Source organism: Aulonocara sp. 'chitande type north' Nkhata Bay, linkage group LG18 (genome assembly GCF_057382095.1).
Source record: "Aulonocara sp. 'chitande type north' Nkhata Bay isolate Kocher_YH1m ecotype deep benthic linkage group LG18, A_spYH_male_GT1.1, whole genome shotgun sequence".
In the NCBI taxonomy this organism is placed as follows: domain Eukaryota; kingdom Metazoa; phylum Chordata; class Actinopteri; order Cichliformes; family Cichlidae; genus Aulonocara; species Aulonocara sp. 'chitande type north' Nkhata Bay.
The window spans coordinates 13581842-13599236 of NC_141361.1; the positions used below are offsets into that span (position 1 = coordinate 13581842).

A 17395-nucleotide genomic window follows, 5' to 3' on the forward strand; every position below is an offset into this window, starting at 1 on the left:
CAAGGTAGACCCATGCTAAACCAAACCCTGCATTTTTCTCCCTTTGGACTTCGATATAGGCCATAATTTAGAAAACTAACATCATGCTGTCAGTCAATAAACCAATCAGTGAGATTGAAATTAGTGACTAAGATCATAAAGCTGCCAGGAAAGTATTAGTAAGGTCATAAATGATTTGAAAGGTTTTTATTCCAAAGACTTCTATACAACCAGAGAAGTCGCCCCCTGCTGGTCATTAAAAACTTTTCAGATCCAGAAACTATATCCATCTTTCATATACAGTCAGTGTTTTCAACATTACCTAACAACGTATGACACCTGCAGACTTTGTAGACATCAGAATTAAAGCTTTGCAAAAATTTATTTCCATAAATGTTTTCAAATCTTTCCTATGATTTCATCAGTAGGAGGTGGCAACAGTGAGCCACCAACTTTCAGGTTTATCTTTTTTTCCCTTTGTCTCCTTCTTGGCCTAGTTCAAATACTTTTTAAAGCTTCTTTTTTTTTCTTTTCTTTTTTTTGCTAGGTCTGCCATTTCAACTTTCTGGGAAACATACCAAGAGCTACCACACAAAGCAGAATCATCAGAAACTCACTCTTCATTTTTGCAGGAGATTTTGTGTCCAATGGAAGACAGACATGCACAGCCCGAGTAATTCCTAATGTCCTAACGTGATACACGCCACCCAAAAAAGCACAATCACTGGAAAAGGAGTAGCTGTACAGCAGTAAAAAGATTATAAAGACCTTAATTTTTAATTCATCAGACTTACATTTGTCATTTGTATACTTTTACTGACCTTTGCTGTAACTGCTGAACTTGTGATTATGGTCATCAAGCTATAGAAAGAATTTAAGATGATGATTTTTAGCAGTGCCTAAAAAGTGCTTTTTGAATGTGCATACACTGATATATATATTGACAAGAAGGCAAAATTAAAATAAAATACTATGTTTAATGCTAATATTTGCCATTATGTTGTGAATGTAAATTATTTAGCCTCGTCTCATTTAAAAAAAACAAAAACAAAATAAAAATGAAAAATGAATTAACCCCATGTGATGTCTGTGTTATGTGTGTAAGGTCGGGGGGGGGGGGGGGGGGGGGTGGTCCCATTTTCACTGCAGGGCAACCTGCTTGTGACAAATAAAGCTTGATTGATTCTGATTCTGATTCTGAATTAAATTGAATTAAAAAAAACTCTGATACACTGATAATGTATCTTGTTAGCCCAAATCTGATCTGTGTGCATTTTCATCTCACTATATTTCTTGTTTTCTTGCATTTCTTGTCTTTATTTGAGCCCTGCTCTGCTCTTTCCCCCTTTGGCTCTGTGTTTCGGGGGGCTGGTTAGACCCATTAGCACCTAGCTGTTGTAGCTGCCTCTGAGATAAACACTGCAGTTGTTCATCATGCTGTATTTTTCCATCCAGAACCTAAACAGACCAGGAAACAATACTCCATCAGCCAAGCACTGAGCACCTCTGGCATTAACTGCATCCTACTCATGTATTATTTTTGGTAGGACTAGACAAACTGGAGGTGGCAATACTTGCAGACGGTGTTGTTCTTGGTTTGAATCTGTGTCTGACATTCCAAACTCACTCCAGTATTTACAACAGCGGCACAGCCAACAGCTCAGCCAGTGCACTTTTGGTCTGACAAGATTCATAGACAGGATGTGCAGAAAGGCCAAGACTTGGACAGCAGGCTGAGACGTGGCCTTTGTCAAAGTCCACTGGGCTTCAGGTTCTGCAGACATTAACTAACATCCAGCCTTACAGACTAAAATGAGTGCCCAGAGGATTGATGGTAGTTTCCTTGTCCTAACATATTTGGCTTACAAGTTATATTTCAGTCAAGAATAACAGCTGAAAACAAAATAAGCTTTTACTTTCTTGCCCAGCCCTTTGAGAAAGCAGGGTGATCCTGTATCTTCATTAAGAAAATATTCCGACAGTTACAGTCTGGAAAGAGTTAGTATTCACTCCTTCAGCATATTATTGAATCTAGAGGACTAAATCATGCAATGATGAATAAATGTCTTACAGTTCAAAGTGCTGACTCAGTTAGTGGACCGTGAATGTGTCAAGAGATAGAAACTAATAACTTTTCTAAAGAAAAACAAATGTCTTCATGTTTCTGAACAGGAAGGAGGTGCTGCTTTTTCCTGTTAACCCTGCAACGCCACGTGTATCATGTTTGATACATGAGTTTTTGAGCCTTCAGTGTACTTTTTCTCCCCAAAAAACGAAATAAATTGCACAAATTATTTTTAAGCAATCAATGAAAATATCTGGACATAACAAATATGATGCAAATCATAACTTGTGAATATTTAATTTCTTCTTTTTTTATTTGACATAAGGTTCAGTAAAAACTCAGTGTTCAAAAACGCTGAATTATTTCATGGATCAGCCTTTACAATGTTAGATTACATTTTAAAATTAAGGTTAATTAAGGTTAATCTCTTAACCTCAAGAGACCCGAGCTATTGTTTAACAAAGTATGAAGCATCTCATAGAGCAGAAGTATAAGGCACAGAAAAGTTTAAATGTGATGTCCCCCATGTAAGGACAGACAATTTTAGGGAGAGAATTGTGCTATTGCTTTTCTTTTTCTGCAACTTTTTAATTATTTTGGGTTTAAAGCATTTTTTAAATAATGGAAATAATTGAACAAACCTTAAATCTTCTTCAAACCCAGCTGACTTTAGTAGTTAAGTAGTTCATCCTGTTTTGAGCTAAAGACACCATTCATATGGCCTCAATACCTTGAACTCTTAAAGCTGTATTAAGTTCAAATCTTTGGGGGTTTTTAAATGATGATAGCTTAAGTTTCATGTCAATTTCAGTATGAGTTTTTAATGTATTTCCAGTTAGAGTGGGTGACATCAGCAATGATATTGCCCAATGAACATTTTCAGCTCTTTCATTTTACAACCTTTTTCTACTTCAGCTCTTTTTACTCCTACATTTTTAATCCACCTACACATTTGCCCTTCAAATAGTAGACATTTTGGTGCTCTCTTTGTGGTCTTTCACAAAATGTCCTTTAAAAGATAGACTGACTTATAATGTTTCCTCCATATTCACTCAAATTCACTCCAAAGTTAACTTGTTTCCTCTCTCTTTAGAAAAAACAGAAGTGGAGGCACTTTTAAAACAGCAATTTCTGTGCCATTTTTAGTGTTATTAACACTAAAAAAGAAAGTGTATGGACTACCTCAGTAACACATCCTTGTGCTCATAATGGCAAAAAATGTTTTCACTAAGAGCTGCTGTCTTTGTCTAGCAAGGAGCTATTCTAGGATCCTTCAACAGGATTTTCTGTGCATTTCTGTGTCCCACTCTATTTGATGGAGAGAAGTAAACACAGCCATCACTGAGAAACAAACTGTGACCAGATTACCAACATGCTTTCACGTTGATTGACTTATTAGGTACTCCTGTGGCCACTCTGTGAAGTGCACTTTGGCCATTTTATTAAGTATAACTTTGGCCACTTTTTTGGATACACTGGTGGTAATAAAATGTCCCAACCTTTTTTTGAGACATGGCAGTTCAGCTCCATGCTCCAGAGAAAATCATTTAGATACAGAACCTTTTAGCCTTTAATGCACTTCGACTCCTTGATATGATTTACATTTTCTCTAAGCTGCATTTTGAAGCTAAAGCTAAGCTTCAAAATGCAGAAATCCAAAACCATTGGGTGATCTCACAGTAGCTACAAACATATTTATGCCGTCTCTGAATTTTCGCATGGAAGCGATGGTGTAAAAAAACCCTGTTTCCAGTACCAGGCATTTGCTGCTTTGATTGAAGCTGTGTCTTTTTAAAGTCTGTCATGTGCTATTTAAGATAAATAGCCCCCCCCCCCTCCCCCCCAGAAATAATCAGCAGCCATTTTTGGTTTCTCAATTCATGTGCAGAATATCTTCGAGCTAAGTTTTTCAAAACTCCCAGTGTACACTACAGCCCATGGGCTCACACCAAATATATTTAAACTCTTCAGGAAAGAATCACTTGGCAATAGGATTAGGATCGGATTTTTTTCATAGCAAGTAATCCAAACCATGCAGCAACATATTAATAACTAACCTAGACCTGAGCATGGATCATCTCAGACGCTCTCCTGTCTGAAGTTTGGTCTCTTTTCAGCATCTTCTTCCTTCCACATGATGTTTGTCTCAGGCAGTTCAGGCACTGAACATAAACTTTGGTTACGAACAATTTAACCCTCATACTAGATCTTCACTGTGCTCATTTTTTATATTAGCCTAACCGTAGCTCTGTAGCTAGCCACCAGGTAGCATGTCATTACTAAGGTTTTTAACACAACATCATGCACACATTGCTCAGAGCTGTCCAACCACTGGTTGCTTGAGAAACGTGTACTCAGCAACAGTGGTTATTTGTGAAGAAGGTGCTACACCAAAAAGCTTAGAGTTCTTCATGTTTCTCTGTAAATATTCGCTAACTTCCTGTACTGTGTACATTTGAAGAAGTGCGATGGAAATTAGAAATGCAGACTAGCTGCACACTTTTTAACATGTTGCTGTATTTGCCTGCAGTTTGTCTGCAAATGCTCACTAAAAACGAGCTGAGTGGTAACACTACTTGAAAAAGTGTGACGCAAACCAAAGAAAATAAAAGTTAAAGTTGTTCCTCAGCACTGCAGTGAACATGTTTCAAAGGGTGTTGGTAGTTAGCAAGAATTATCACGAACTGGCTCAAATTATGTAACAAGGAAAGAGTCCACACAAATTGGTTACTTAAATATAAAATAATTTAGAAAACACAATCTAAGGCACAAAGATCACTAATGGGTTGATGTCAGGATGAGTACAAGAGAGGAACTGAACAGTTCATCTGGGCCCACTTTATAGGCTGTAAGACACTTACCTGCATTAGCTGACAATCCTCCCATGCCAGGCAATCAACAGCAGGTCATGGCTTTCATGAGTCTGGGTCGTAACAGGATTTTTACAGACAACCATGGCAATCTGCCAGTAACCGAAACAATCACTCAGAGGCTTTTGCCAACCAGTCCCTAGCAACAGGTGGTTGTCAGATGGTTGTTGGCCTGTGTCACTTGATTATAAATTATCGTCACGATTGTCACCAGTGTTGGTCAACTTACTTGAAAAAAGTAATCAGTAACTAATTACTGATTACTTCCCCCAAAAAGTAATCCCATTACTTTACTGATTACTTATTTTCAAAAGTAGTTCGTTACTTAGTTACTTAGTTTACTTTTTAAGACATGATTTATCCCCTAAATAGGTGATAAAGCAAGGATGATCTGATATCCTCGTGTTGGTGTTGTTCCCAGACCATCATGAAAATGTTGTTCCAGGTTCAACATTGCAAGTGACCAATCACATTGTTGTGACGTTATTTCTTTGCGCGCCAAGCCATTCGTGCATTTATGAAATTCCAATGTTGCAAGGACAATATCAATTCTGCTTACTGTTTATTAAAGGGTTAGGGTTAGGGTCAGGGTCCGTTGATCGGCGGACAGAGGCGGTTTCACGCAGCTTAAGTACAGTTTTTTGTTTTACGCCGGTTTTTCCCGAAGTCGCAAAAGTATGACGTCACAACATTCTGATTGGTCACTTGCAATGTTGATCCTGGAACAACATTTAGTATGATGATCTGGGAACAACACCAACACGAGGATATCAGATCAACCATAAAGCGGAATAGCTTTAGCTTCAGCCCAATTCTACTTTTTCTGCATAATCCATCATATAAAATGTAATCAAATGAAAAAGTCTCTTTTTAAAACTTGTTTTATTAGTTTTAATCTTTTAACTCTATGCATGAAGCAAACATTAGATTATATGCAATATTCTCTGACTGGAAGAAATTTGTTTAACATTTAAACCCATTTTCTGCACATTGCAGCACATAAAATATTTCTTTGTGTTTACACTCACTCTTTCAAATAGATGCACGTAAAACACAGCAGAAAATAAATAAAATCAAAGACCCAGCAGTCCTGTTGCTCTATTTTCACCTGTATAGCAGGGGTGGGGCAGGCGGAGGTTTGCCCTGGTGCAGGTGTGCCGCAGCGGTCAGTGGAAGGATACGGCAGTTTCTCTGTGAATTTCACATTCCAGCAGCAGCGTATTTGGTGCTTGCTCGACGTTTAGGGGATTTTTCGCTGTAAAAAGTTTTCTTCCCACTCAGTGAGCAGTGGACGCTAATGTTTTTGTCACTTTTTACAGAATCAAACTCAAAGTAAGGTCAGTACTTCCACGCTTTAAACGCTGCACTCGATATATTATCCATTTTTGATCTGCACACAGCTGTTGCCACAAACGTTGCACTCGCTTATGTCATTGTCATGAGACACTTGCAGAAAAAATCCGGGTTTTAGTAACGCAGTGTGCTTACGGGAAAGTAACAGTAATCTAATTACCTTTTTTGCAATAGTAATGTACTCCCTTTACTCATTACTCGAAAAAAGTAATCGGATGACAGTAACTCGTTACTGCCCATCTCTGATTGTCACACATCCAAAATGGGGGTCTGTTGAATAAAAAATGCCTTTTGGAAACATGTATGTAAGTAAATGTTTTCTACAGTCATTGGTTCAGCTATTCTAGCTAGCCTAACTTCACTATCCCTGAAAAGATTCCTGCTAATTAGCTTTCCATGTTTATATCCAAAGTTATAGCGGTGCTGTGTTTTAGAAATTCTTAAGTCAGAACGTGGTTTTTCATTTTTAGATGTAAACTGGTCTGCTCACTCCTCTGCTAAACCTTGTAAATCCTTATTTACATGCATGGCTGGATTTTGAACTTTATCGTAACACCTTGATGAAGTTCTGAAGTAATCTGTTTAACTCTCAGTGCTAATGGCTGATATCCTCAGAGGCATTAGCTTTAAACCTGGAGATGGTGCTTTAATCAATCTCATGAACTTAAAAAATGATCTCGTTCAGCTAATCAACATGGCCAGAACTGAGGAGTGCATTTTCCTCTGTGTGTAAATCAACATTCAGAACCAGTTGTTTAAAAATTACCGTGGCGTTTGAGTGTTAAATCCACTGCCTAAAGTGCTGAGCTGGAGAGCTTGACAGACAGCTAGAATTGGGTTAGTATATTCAACTGTAATGATTTTTGGCTTAACACTGAGCTGTTGAGGTGTGCTAGGAATTTATCATTATTTTCTTTGTTTATTTGCAAACTTGAGAAACACTTCAGGTCAGATCAGATTATAAAACCCATAATTTAAAAAAAATCTTTGGCTACAGCGTTATTGTATATTGTTACCAGACAATGGTGCAATACAAGGCCCTGCTTGAGGGGCCAAAAAATATTTTTAATTTTTAATGTTGACAAGTTAATAACAGCCTCTGGCACATGACCTTCCCCATCTATCCACAGCAGCTTATCAACTCTTTACAACCTTGCCTCCCAGTCACACAGCACAATTACTTACACCGCTTCAGGCTGCAGACAGTGAGTGACAAAACACCCAGGACAGTTAACAGTTTGCATGCTCCATCTGTCACTGTAGCTTTCCATCAGCGATACGGGCACGGAAAGAGGCCAAGAAACTGGGATATTTTGTAAGTGGCTCTCAGAGGAAGCAACAAGCGCTTGGATAGCAGCAGGCGCTTGCGAGAGGAGAGTGGTGAAATTCTCAGACAAGATTTAAACAAACAGAGACACAGACGCTGGCATTGCTGGCCATGGATACAGCCTCAAGCGCGCTGACAGAATAAGGCCATGAGAGATCACACACTGCCATCTCCAGATCAGGCCCAGAAGTATTCCTACAACAGCTCCTCTCACTTCAGTCAGGCTCAGCGAGTGTATAAATCATTTCTCAGAGGCAGGGGTAATAAAATGCTGGTGTCATTTCTTTTATTTCATATTTAATATTTAGTGGGACATTCAGCAGTCAGTGAAACTTATCAAGAATCAGATGATTAAGATGTTGGATTTATTTGCATGAGGAAGGAGCAGGAAAATCAAAAGTATTGCCATTTAATTTTAGCTTCCTCTATCCTCACTTTCTTTCCTCTTGTACTTTAAAAGCCATGTTACAGAGAGAAATAGTTGATATGGAAAATATCTTCACCATAGTTTATATGATATAAATCTTAATATAGTACAGGTAGTATCCAGACTAGTATAAGCTGCCTGAAAATAGATAATCTTTTTCAATATAAAAATAGTAGAAATAAATACTGTCATGAAAAGCTACCTTTATGTTTCAGGTTGATGGTTGTTGAGAATAAGTTTGCAGTTTATCCTTCTCATTACTTTCTCACACATTTAAATTCTCAAACAGTTCGACTGCCTCTCCTCCACACTTGTGCGCTCACGTGACGTGCAGTCACAGGTCGACTCTCGGGGGAGCTTTCCCTTTGGAAATAACCCCACCTTCAGGCCGTGCTCTGTTTCCACCAGCTGACAGCTCGTCTCAGTGGCATCAGCTCCTGCTGGAAACATCACATCAGAGAAGAGGGGAAAAAATTATTTAAATGCAGAACTCAGCACCTCAGTGAGCTCAGGCTTGGTGCTGCCTGCCCTTCCCGGTGAAACACAGTACATTCATATTAACTATGCTTCTTCTCAAGGCTTTTCGTGCCGCATTACTCATTGGTGGAGCCATGGAAACAGAGCGTAAGTCTGTGCTGTACTGACAGTGAGGCAGTGTGTGTAGTGTCGTGTGTGTGTGTCCTTGTGAGTCATGTTGCTGACTTGTAAAGAAGCACCTCAAACATGGCTTTTATCAAACTTGTGAGAAGAGTTTTGTGTCTGTTTCAGAGAAAGCCGCGGTAGGTTTCTGGCTTTCAGAGGAACGATATTTCTGCCATGGAGTGGTTTTTTTTTGGAAGTGGTCACGGTCGAGTTTATAAAGGATGCTCCTGATCTGACTCCCTTTTTTTATTTGTAACCAAGGCAGCAGTGAAAGGATAAAATACAAACAGCATACACTAAACACACAGAACATGAGGTGCACATTTTTAAAGTTAAACTTTTAATAGAAAAAGTGTTTCAGGACTTAATCAGATCTATTTACTTCCTGCACAGACTATACTCATTTTTAAATTTCCATCCTTTTTTAAATGTAAACTGGGAAAGAAAATCTACAGTCCAACCTCAGTAAACTGTAACAACAAATAGGCACAATCTCATTGTCAAAGAAGCCAGCCACGGATGCTTTGTTTTACTAGCTTTACCCTTTTATTTCTGTTTGGTTTTTATGCCAAACTTTCCCTTTGCCTTCTTGTTGGTCTGCATGACTTTATTCCTTTCTGTTCCTCCCAGTTTTATTTTGAAAGTTACCTAATGTGGCTCTACAAGTTCTTAATGGTTAAATCCTTTAGGAAGGAAGGAAGTCTCACTGAGATCAAGAGCTCTCTTTCAACCGTGGACAAAAAGCACACACAAAACTTGAGACAGACACACCAAAAAACAACCCATTATGCAATTTTTTTAACCTTCTCCCACTTATAGGCAGCAGTTTTTAAAAATTCAGGGTGAATCAGAGGTACGGCTAATGACCAGACACTGTAAGTACTGTGTTTCAGTTCAATCAAAGAGCAGAGGGAAGCAATCCGTCTTTGCAGCAGGGCCTTGTAAATAAACATCATATTTCATGATAATGCTGCTCTCTTTGATTCTCCAGTGGGCCCACCTCACTTTTTAATACAAGATGCAATGATGAGTAAGAAAAGAAACGCCTGTGATAAATTTGGGCCTTTGTTTTCTTCCCGCTGATTGAGTTCACCTGTGCTTTTTTGCCCTTCTCCCTGGTGTGTGCTTAGCCTTTGGCTTTTCTCATTTCACTAATTTGTGCCTCCTCCTCTCCTCCATATTCCCGCCTATGACAATCAATCTCAGTGCGCCGTGCTGAAGGATGTCTCAATTCCTAAAATGCATCATAGCCAAGCTAAGCCAAGCCAACTTTATTTATATGGTACTTTTAAAAGAAAAAAGCATGTGCTGATCAAAGTGCTTAAAAATAAAATTAAAGACAAAAATAAATAAATAGATAATTAATAATAAATAAATAAATATATTTAAAAATGGAAAAGTACTGGCAAAAAGCACCTACAAACCGATGATAGGAGAGGGACTTTTTATACAACTCATCTTTTTCATTCAGTTTGTTTAAGTTTAAGATGATCAAACTTTCTGCCCTTCACTCTTCTCTGTGAGATTAAAAAAAAGGTTTAATAACTTGTCAACTTTCTCCATGTTATGAATTTAAAAGTGTTGCTAAATATAAAACATGAGCACTCTTAAACCTGAGACTATAAAATACAGCAGTAGTTGGACTATAACAAAATAATTTATGACACAATTGTGCCATGAAGTTGCTTTAAAGGCAGTGATCAAATATGCAGCTCAACCTGCTGTAGTGACCTCTTACAAGTAAGGGAGCAGCTTATTCATAATGAATTACCACAGTTGAAACCACTATTTGTAAATGTACAACTGTATCACTCATTATCTGTTTGAATGACCTCTGGTTTGTTTAAAGCCAGTTCAACCGGTTTTCTCATAAATGACAAACTAGCTAATAGTGAGATCAATAAAATACATCGATACGTATCATTCTTGTTAAATATTAATAAATAAACATCATTAATAATAAAAAAAACAAAGCGTAAACCCTAATTGAAGTTAGACATAATGCTGTATATAACACATTCACCTATGAGTCCTCACAAAGATACAACCAGGCAACTGTCCCCACTGGCCAGGATGTAATTTTTTCTTGCCGGCACTTTTACAAAAACATCCAGTGATCAACTTTGAGCCTTAAACATTCCTCCTGTAAATGTCTTACCTTTAATTTTTGCGCAGTAAATGAGGTATTTAGTGTTAGTCATGCACGTCATAGGAACTGATCACGTTAAAGGAAGCTAATTGAAAATCTTTTAGCGATAAATAAAAGGAGTCAAGGAAAAACTTATGGAGGCACAGAATGTCTTGTGCTTGTCATTTTGACACTGAACCTGCTCTAGATGACTAATTCAAATGACTCAGACCTTTAAAATGTCAACAGCAACGATGCTTTGAAAAACTGTGAAAGGACAGTGTTGAGCGGACGAGCTATGTTACACTTACACCCTCATCTCATTCAACTGAAAGAATGTTCAAAGGCGCACGCCTTGCCGACCCTTTTCATCTGCCTGTCAGATTCGACCTGAAGCTGCAGCCTTGGATGTGCGCCTCTTCCTGCAGCAGTGGATGTGGAGTGCTTCTGTTTATATGGACATCACAAATAAATCCAAAGTTTGCCTCATTTTGTTTTGGCACATGGCCGGGGGGTGGGGTGGTGGGGGTTTATGATTAAAACCAGACTGTGCTTGCCCGACTCGAAGCCAGAAAAATAGATTGTAGTTACGCATACTCTGCACAAGAGGGAAGTACAGAAACACGCACGTGTCTTCAGCATCTGCAAAGGTGGACTCTTAAAACCAGTGCTTAACTCTATATCTGCTGTCTAATTTTCTGCCTCTGCTACAGGGACTTTTTCACAGAGTCACCTTGTTATTAAGTCTGGCTCTGTGATGATACATCTGTCTGTGGCATGAGAAGAAAGGCTCAGTCCCACCTCATCAGCCCATAACAGTAAATTATGCCAGCTCTGAGGCAGAGCTATGATCTTCCTGTAAATCTAATGACGACCTTTTTTTTGTCACATGGTTGCAGTCAGGCGGCTGTGGGGTCTTCTTTTGCCAGTAACGGCTGAGCTCCTGCCAAGTTCAAGTTCCCTCGAAGTTATGACTAAGGTACACTGCAAAAAAAAGTCTCAAGATTTAAGGCCGTCACATTCAATATATTAAAGTGCTTTTTTAAGCCAAAATAACAGCAATGAGTAATAATCAACAGCTAATTGCATTTCGCAAGATCAGAAATTTCTCAAATCTACTCGTAAAAGAAGAATTTTACTTCAGCGAATGAAATTTTCTCACCCTGTTGACTAATTGCAACCACATGTGTAACCAGACTCAAGAATGAACTCTAATTTCTCATTTCACTTGCCAAGACAGACACGTTTTGCAGTGTAGTGAAGACTGGGAAATCATGTGACATCAACAAAAGCAGACGCATAACAATCCCTTCGCTGCCGCCCACACACAGACACCGCGCACTCGCGCGCGTACACAAAAACACATATATCAAACACATACATCCTTTTTTGTAAAAAGGGAGGAACGCTGCAATTCATTTACTGCCTTTAAACCCTGCGCTGCCAGTAAACAGAGCCAACGTAATCAGCAGTGAGCCCGGACAGAAACATCAACATTGTAAAAGAAGAGCGAGAGAGAGACAGGGAGGAAAAAAAAGTTCCTCTAAACGTACCATTAATTGTTCCCCTGCCTGGTCCCTCTTTGACCTCCAGTCACTACAGCAGGGTCTCATGTTTCAGGCCCCCATGGCACTGGAGGACACCACCCCCCTCCTTCACACCATGCTGGTGCTCTGGCGACCTCTACTAGGGTAGGCAGGGGTCCTCACAGGCTTGGGAGGTGGGTATGGGCCCTTCCCACAGCGGCCGTTTTGGGGGTAAGGCGGAGGCTTTTGAGTTCTTAGATTGGAGGTGCTGTTCCCTATGATGACCTTAGGGTCTAGGGTCTGCGGGTGGGGTTCGGGACGAGCTTGGCCTGTGTGGTTGGAGTCTTTCGAGGGGTACAGGTGAGGCGGGTGGCCGTTCAAACCTGGCTTTTCGTGGTCCTTAATTAGATTGGGCGGGGTGAAGTGGCTGGTCTTCACTACCGACGCCATGTGGACAGGAGAAGGAGAGTTAGATCTGAGGATGACGCGGTCTTCATCGACGTGCTGTGATGCCTGAACTGAAGCTGGCTTGTGATTGGGCAGCATGGTGACCCTGAGGTCTCCTGAATGCGTTGAGTCGTGAAAGTTATTGGATGACCCCTGAGCGATGCAGGGCGGCTCCTCACTGAGGTCGATATTCGCTGTGAGACGATCAATCTGCTCAACCACCTGAATGAAAATAGAGAGAAATACATATGAACAAACTGCAGTGGAGTTTCAGTTACAGTACTTTGTTTGTGTACTTGCATTTTTATTCGACTTTCTGCTGCAGTTTGCTGGTCTGTAGCATTCATGTGTCAACGAAATGCCACAATCATCCCAGGAGTGGACATCTGAACAAGGTCAAACTGTGTAATGCTCAGAGAAGTTTAAAACAACCCAATCTCTACACCTACAGATCTCAGTTAGCATGTTGAATATAATATTAATATTGGGGCGACCGTGGCTCAGGGGGGTTGGGAAGCGCATCTGTAACCGGAAGGTTGCCGGTTCGATCCCCAGGCTCTCTGTCCTGGTCGTTGTGTCCTTGGGCAAGACACTTTACCCTATCGCCTACTGGTGTTGGCCAGAGGGGCCGATGGCGCGATATGGCAGCCTCGCTTCTGTCAGTCTGCCCCAGGGCAGCTGTGGCTACAACCGTAGCTTGCCTCCACCAGTGTATGAATGTGAGAGTGAATGAATAGTGGCATTGGAAAGCGCTTTGGGTGCCTTGAAAAGCGCTATATAAATCCAATCCATTATTATTATTATTAAACTTCATGAAGGTACAATTGCTCTAAGACTGAACCAATATGGCTTCTGTGGAAGAGTTTAGGAGAAAGACTTCGCTTTTCAGCATGGTTTAAGTTCAAGACTCCACACCTCTGGGCAGATGACACAAAAGTTGAGACGTCATAATTCACAGCACCACAGTTGGAGAAAACCAAACACAGCATATCAACACAACCTCACGTCAAGCACGATGGTGGGGAGGTAATGAGTTGGACTTGTTTTACAGCCACAGGACCTGGGCACCTTTTACCATCAAGTCAACCACGAACTCCTCTGTATCCCAAAGTACTTTAGAGCCAAATATGAGGACATCTGTCAGACAGATAAAGCTTGACCGAAACTGGGTCATACAACATGACGATGATCCCCACTGCACAGCTGCAAATCTACAGCAGGATGGCTAAAAAAGTAAAGAATCAAGGTGTTGCAATGGCCCAGAGTCCAGACCTCAACCTGCTGTGTCAAAATGCTGAAGTGGTATTTTAAGAGAGCTGTGCATAAACAAATGCCCGCAAACCTCAATGACTTGAAGCAACATTGTAGATTTTGCCAAAATTCCTCCACAACAACAAGTGAGACTGAAAAGTCACACAGAACACAATCACTTCAAGTTACTGCCGCTAAAAGTGCTTCTACAAGGGACTGAATAATGGTTTACACTTCATGTTTCGTGTGAAAACTTTAAAAACGTAAAAAAATCTACATTTTTTTATTTCTTCCTAACCTATTGCTCCACCTTAATACCAGTCACATGCTACATACATCAGTATTAGCACATGCTGTTGATAGCTGTAGCTCTTCGAGGCCATAACACTTTAGTTTGGAGACTTTTGTGGGCTTTTGAATGCAGGAATTTGTTTTTACGTTTTGGTATTTGTACTGAAGTAATGGATCTGAAAGCTTCTTCCTCCGCTGCCAAACTCTATTTCTAACTACAACAGATTGAGACAATTTAACCAATTAGTCAAATTAAAGCTCTTTTTTGTCTCTGGATCTCTTTTGTTTACAACTGTCTCAGTTCACTATTATGGTGGTTTTTATTTGTAACAGCAAAATGCCAGACCTTGCACCAACGCAGTCAGCTGTGAATCAATGCCATTTTACAGCTGCATGCAAAATGGATACTGTAAGAGCAGGGCATAATTTAGTAACAGTCTCAAGCCAGGCTTTTTAATGTGCTGCCCGGAACGCTGCCAATTTCGGCAGCGTTTTTCAAAAGGTCAGAGCAAATCGTTCTCAATCACTGCTTCGGTAGGAGATGATGACTGAGTTGCAAATGCAGTCAGCATGCACACACACACACATACACATACACATACACACGTATACACAAGGACACATATAATGACATGCTCTTCATGAACGTGCACTCAGAGATACACGACCTGTGTCAATCTGTTCTGCACAGTGGATTGTTATGTCAGCATCTGAGCTTTGTGTTAATCCTTTTAAATGTCACAGTTTCCAGGAGAGAATTGATGAAAGACTGGGTCATCTGCACCAGATGCAGGTTTTTCTATATTAGACACCTGATGTACACGTAAGGATTATACAGTTATAATAATAGACCCTCCTACCTCTTTCATCTCGACGTGAACTTGCTTCAAACCCCCCAACACATCCTCCAGATCTGTCACCACTTGTCGAATTTGATCCCTCACCAAATCCTGCCGTCTCTTTTGCTTTGTCACCTCCAAACCCTGGAGCTGGTGGTTGTTTCCGGATGGTGATTTTGAGGTTTCTGGACTGGGGATGTCGGAAGGAGGGATGTAGGACCCCTTCCGTCTGCTTTGGTTCAAATTCTTTTGTGGGACCTCAGTGGGGAAAAAGCCACCACATCCATTCAAACCCTCCTCTGATCCACCCTTCAGTCTCCCTGGGTCCTGATGGCTATCTCCTTCCTCCCCTCCCTCGGTGAACACAGGCCTCGGTCTACAGTGGCCATTTGGCATGTGCAAATGGCCCAGTTGGGGATTGTATAGGTCCAAATGATGGTTCTCAAAGTTGCATCCATCGCTTTCCTCCTCATCCACAGAGACGTACCTGACAGTCCTCCTGTGTCTGTACCCCTGACCTTTGACCTGAAGATGAGGGAGAGGATGTGGTATCCCAGCGTTAAAGGGGTGTGCCCTGCTGTTGCTGCGCACCACACAGCCACACTGTTCTCTGACAGATGAATAGTGTCTCACCCCAGGCTCCAGTGGGTAGTTCCACTGGGCAGCGTTCAACTCCCAGGGGAAGACTTGGCTCAAGTCATCTGACTGGCTATAAGGGCCCTGCCCTGCAAACACAGACCTCCTCTGTGGGCTGTGATGACCACTTTTCTCAACTCTGTCCACCACGAAAGCTCTACCTCCTACATCTTTAACCCGAGGAGCCCGGGTGTCTCTCCTGAAGTCCAGCGATGGGTGGTCTGTCTGTCTGGGTGATGCTGGTTGATATCCCAGTCCACCGTGATGGCCGTACGGCTCATAGTGGATGCAGTGCTGGCAGGGGCATGGGGCAGGATTGTTGCTGTGCTGAAGAAATCGTTGGTGTCCCGTTGCTTGTGCGCCTTCTGTGTACATGTCCGAAGAAGTCCAAAGACTTGCGTCGAAAACGACTTAGAAAACAACTGGTTTCCTCCCCTCCCAGCTCTCTCCAGCCCAGTCATTCACTCGCTCTGTTTTCCTCATCTGCGTCTTCCCACAAGAAAACTTTTCACCAGCTCTTTTTTTTTAACTCTCTACCCAAGACTCCCTCCCCTTCCTTCCTGCCTGTTGTTTCCTTTCGTCTTCACTTCTGTAGTTAGTAATCTTTGCGTAGGTACTTTCCCTATACCCTCTTTCTCCTACTTCTCGTAACTTTTTCTTACTCCTTCTTCCTCACCCTGTAGCCCTCTCTCCTGCACGGGGCCCCTCTCCACCTCCCTCCCTCTCTCTCTGTCTCTCGTTCTACCTCTCCCGCCTCGTTGTTCTGTCTCATTTGCTGCTGCAGGCTTTCAGTCCCTCTCTCTCTCTCTCTCTCTCTCTCTCTCTCTCACTCTGGCAGTGTATTTCCCGTTTCCTCCCCTCCCCTCTCCCGCTCTCTTCTCTTTCTCCACCTCTTACTCCGTCTCTTGCCTCTGGTATATTCTCTCACTTCGTCGGCTGTACCTGAATTTGAGAATTTCTTCTTCACCCACCACCTGAAATCCTGCAGCTTTGTGAGGCTCCTCCGTTAAAGGACTCCATGGATCTCTGTCTCTGAGAGAAGCGCGTGAAAGAGTCCCAGCTCCGGTGCTGAGCTCATTAGACCAACTAAAGCCTTTGCACTCTGCAATTAAACGCTGCCTGGGATTCCTCGGCCAGAGACTGAGAGAGAAGGGGAGGGGTGGAGAGAAGCACTTGGGGGAGGTGGGGTTTCTAACATATACACACAAGGGAGTAGACAGCTCTCTGAGTCAAGGAGACAGAGCCACTGCCAAGGGGAGCATTTTTCACTTTTCTCTACCTCTCTCCACACCAATTTCTTTTCCTCCTCGTCCTTTGCCTCTCCTATCATCCGCACTCTGTCACTGTCTCAGTTAAAGTGACTTCACCTCAACAGTTGTGCAAAACTTCCTTCTGCTGAGGCAAGCACAGGCAGGATATCTTTGCTCCCTCAAATCCATACATTGGGATTTGAATGCCACTTAAACAGCACACTGTTAAATGTTTGCAAGCCATGTTAATTTCATCATCTGTTTGATTGAGTTTCTTCTCTCTTCAGATAAGATAATCTCCAGATGAATGGAGCAAAAAAGAAAAAACAGAATTAAATAAGCATGATGAGTAATCAAGATCGCT

The 17395-nt window shown here is 41.3% G+C and overlaps 1 protein-coding gene across 2 annotated transcripts; it reads right to left on the reverse strand.

Moving 5' to 3' along the window:
- Positions 1-7858: 7858 nt before the first annotated feature.
- LOC147308150 (uncharacterized) lies at positions 7859-16904 on the reverse strand. 2 transcript variants are annotated; one of them, XM_086272779.1, is made up of 3 exons: positions 15167-16904; positions 12345-12986; positions 7859-8458 (listed from the first exon to the last, which is right to left on the reverse strand). In XM_086272779.1, exons 1-2 carry the CDS (start codon positions 16154-16156, stop codon positions 12447-12449), a joined length of 1530 nt encoding a protein of 509 aa, XP_086128905.1. In that variant the 5' UTR covers positions 16157-16904; the 3' UTR covers positions 7859-8458; positions 12345-12446. The 2 variants fall into 2 exon arrangements, with proteins under 2 accessions (XP_086128905.1, XP_086128903.1); XM_086272777.1 differs by having other exon boundaries at positions 7859-8461.
- Positions 16905-17395: the final 491 nt, after the last annotated feature.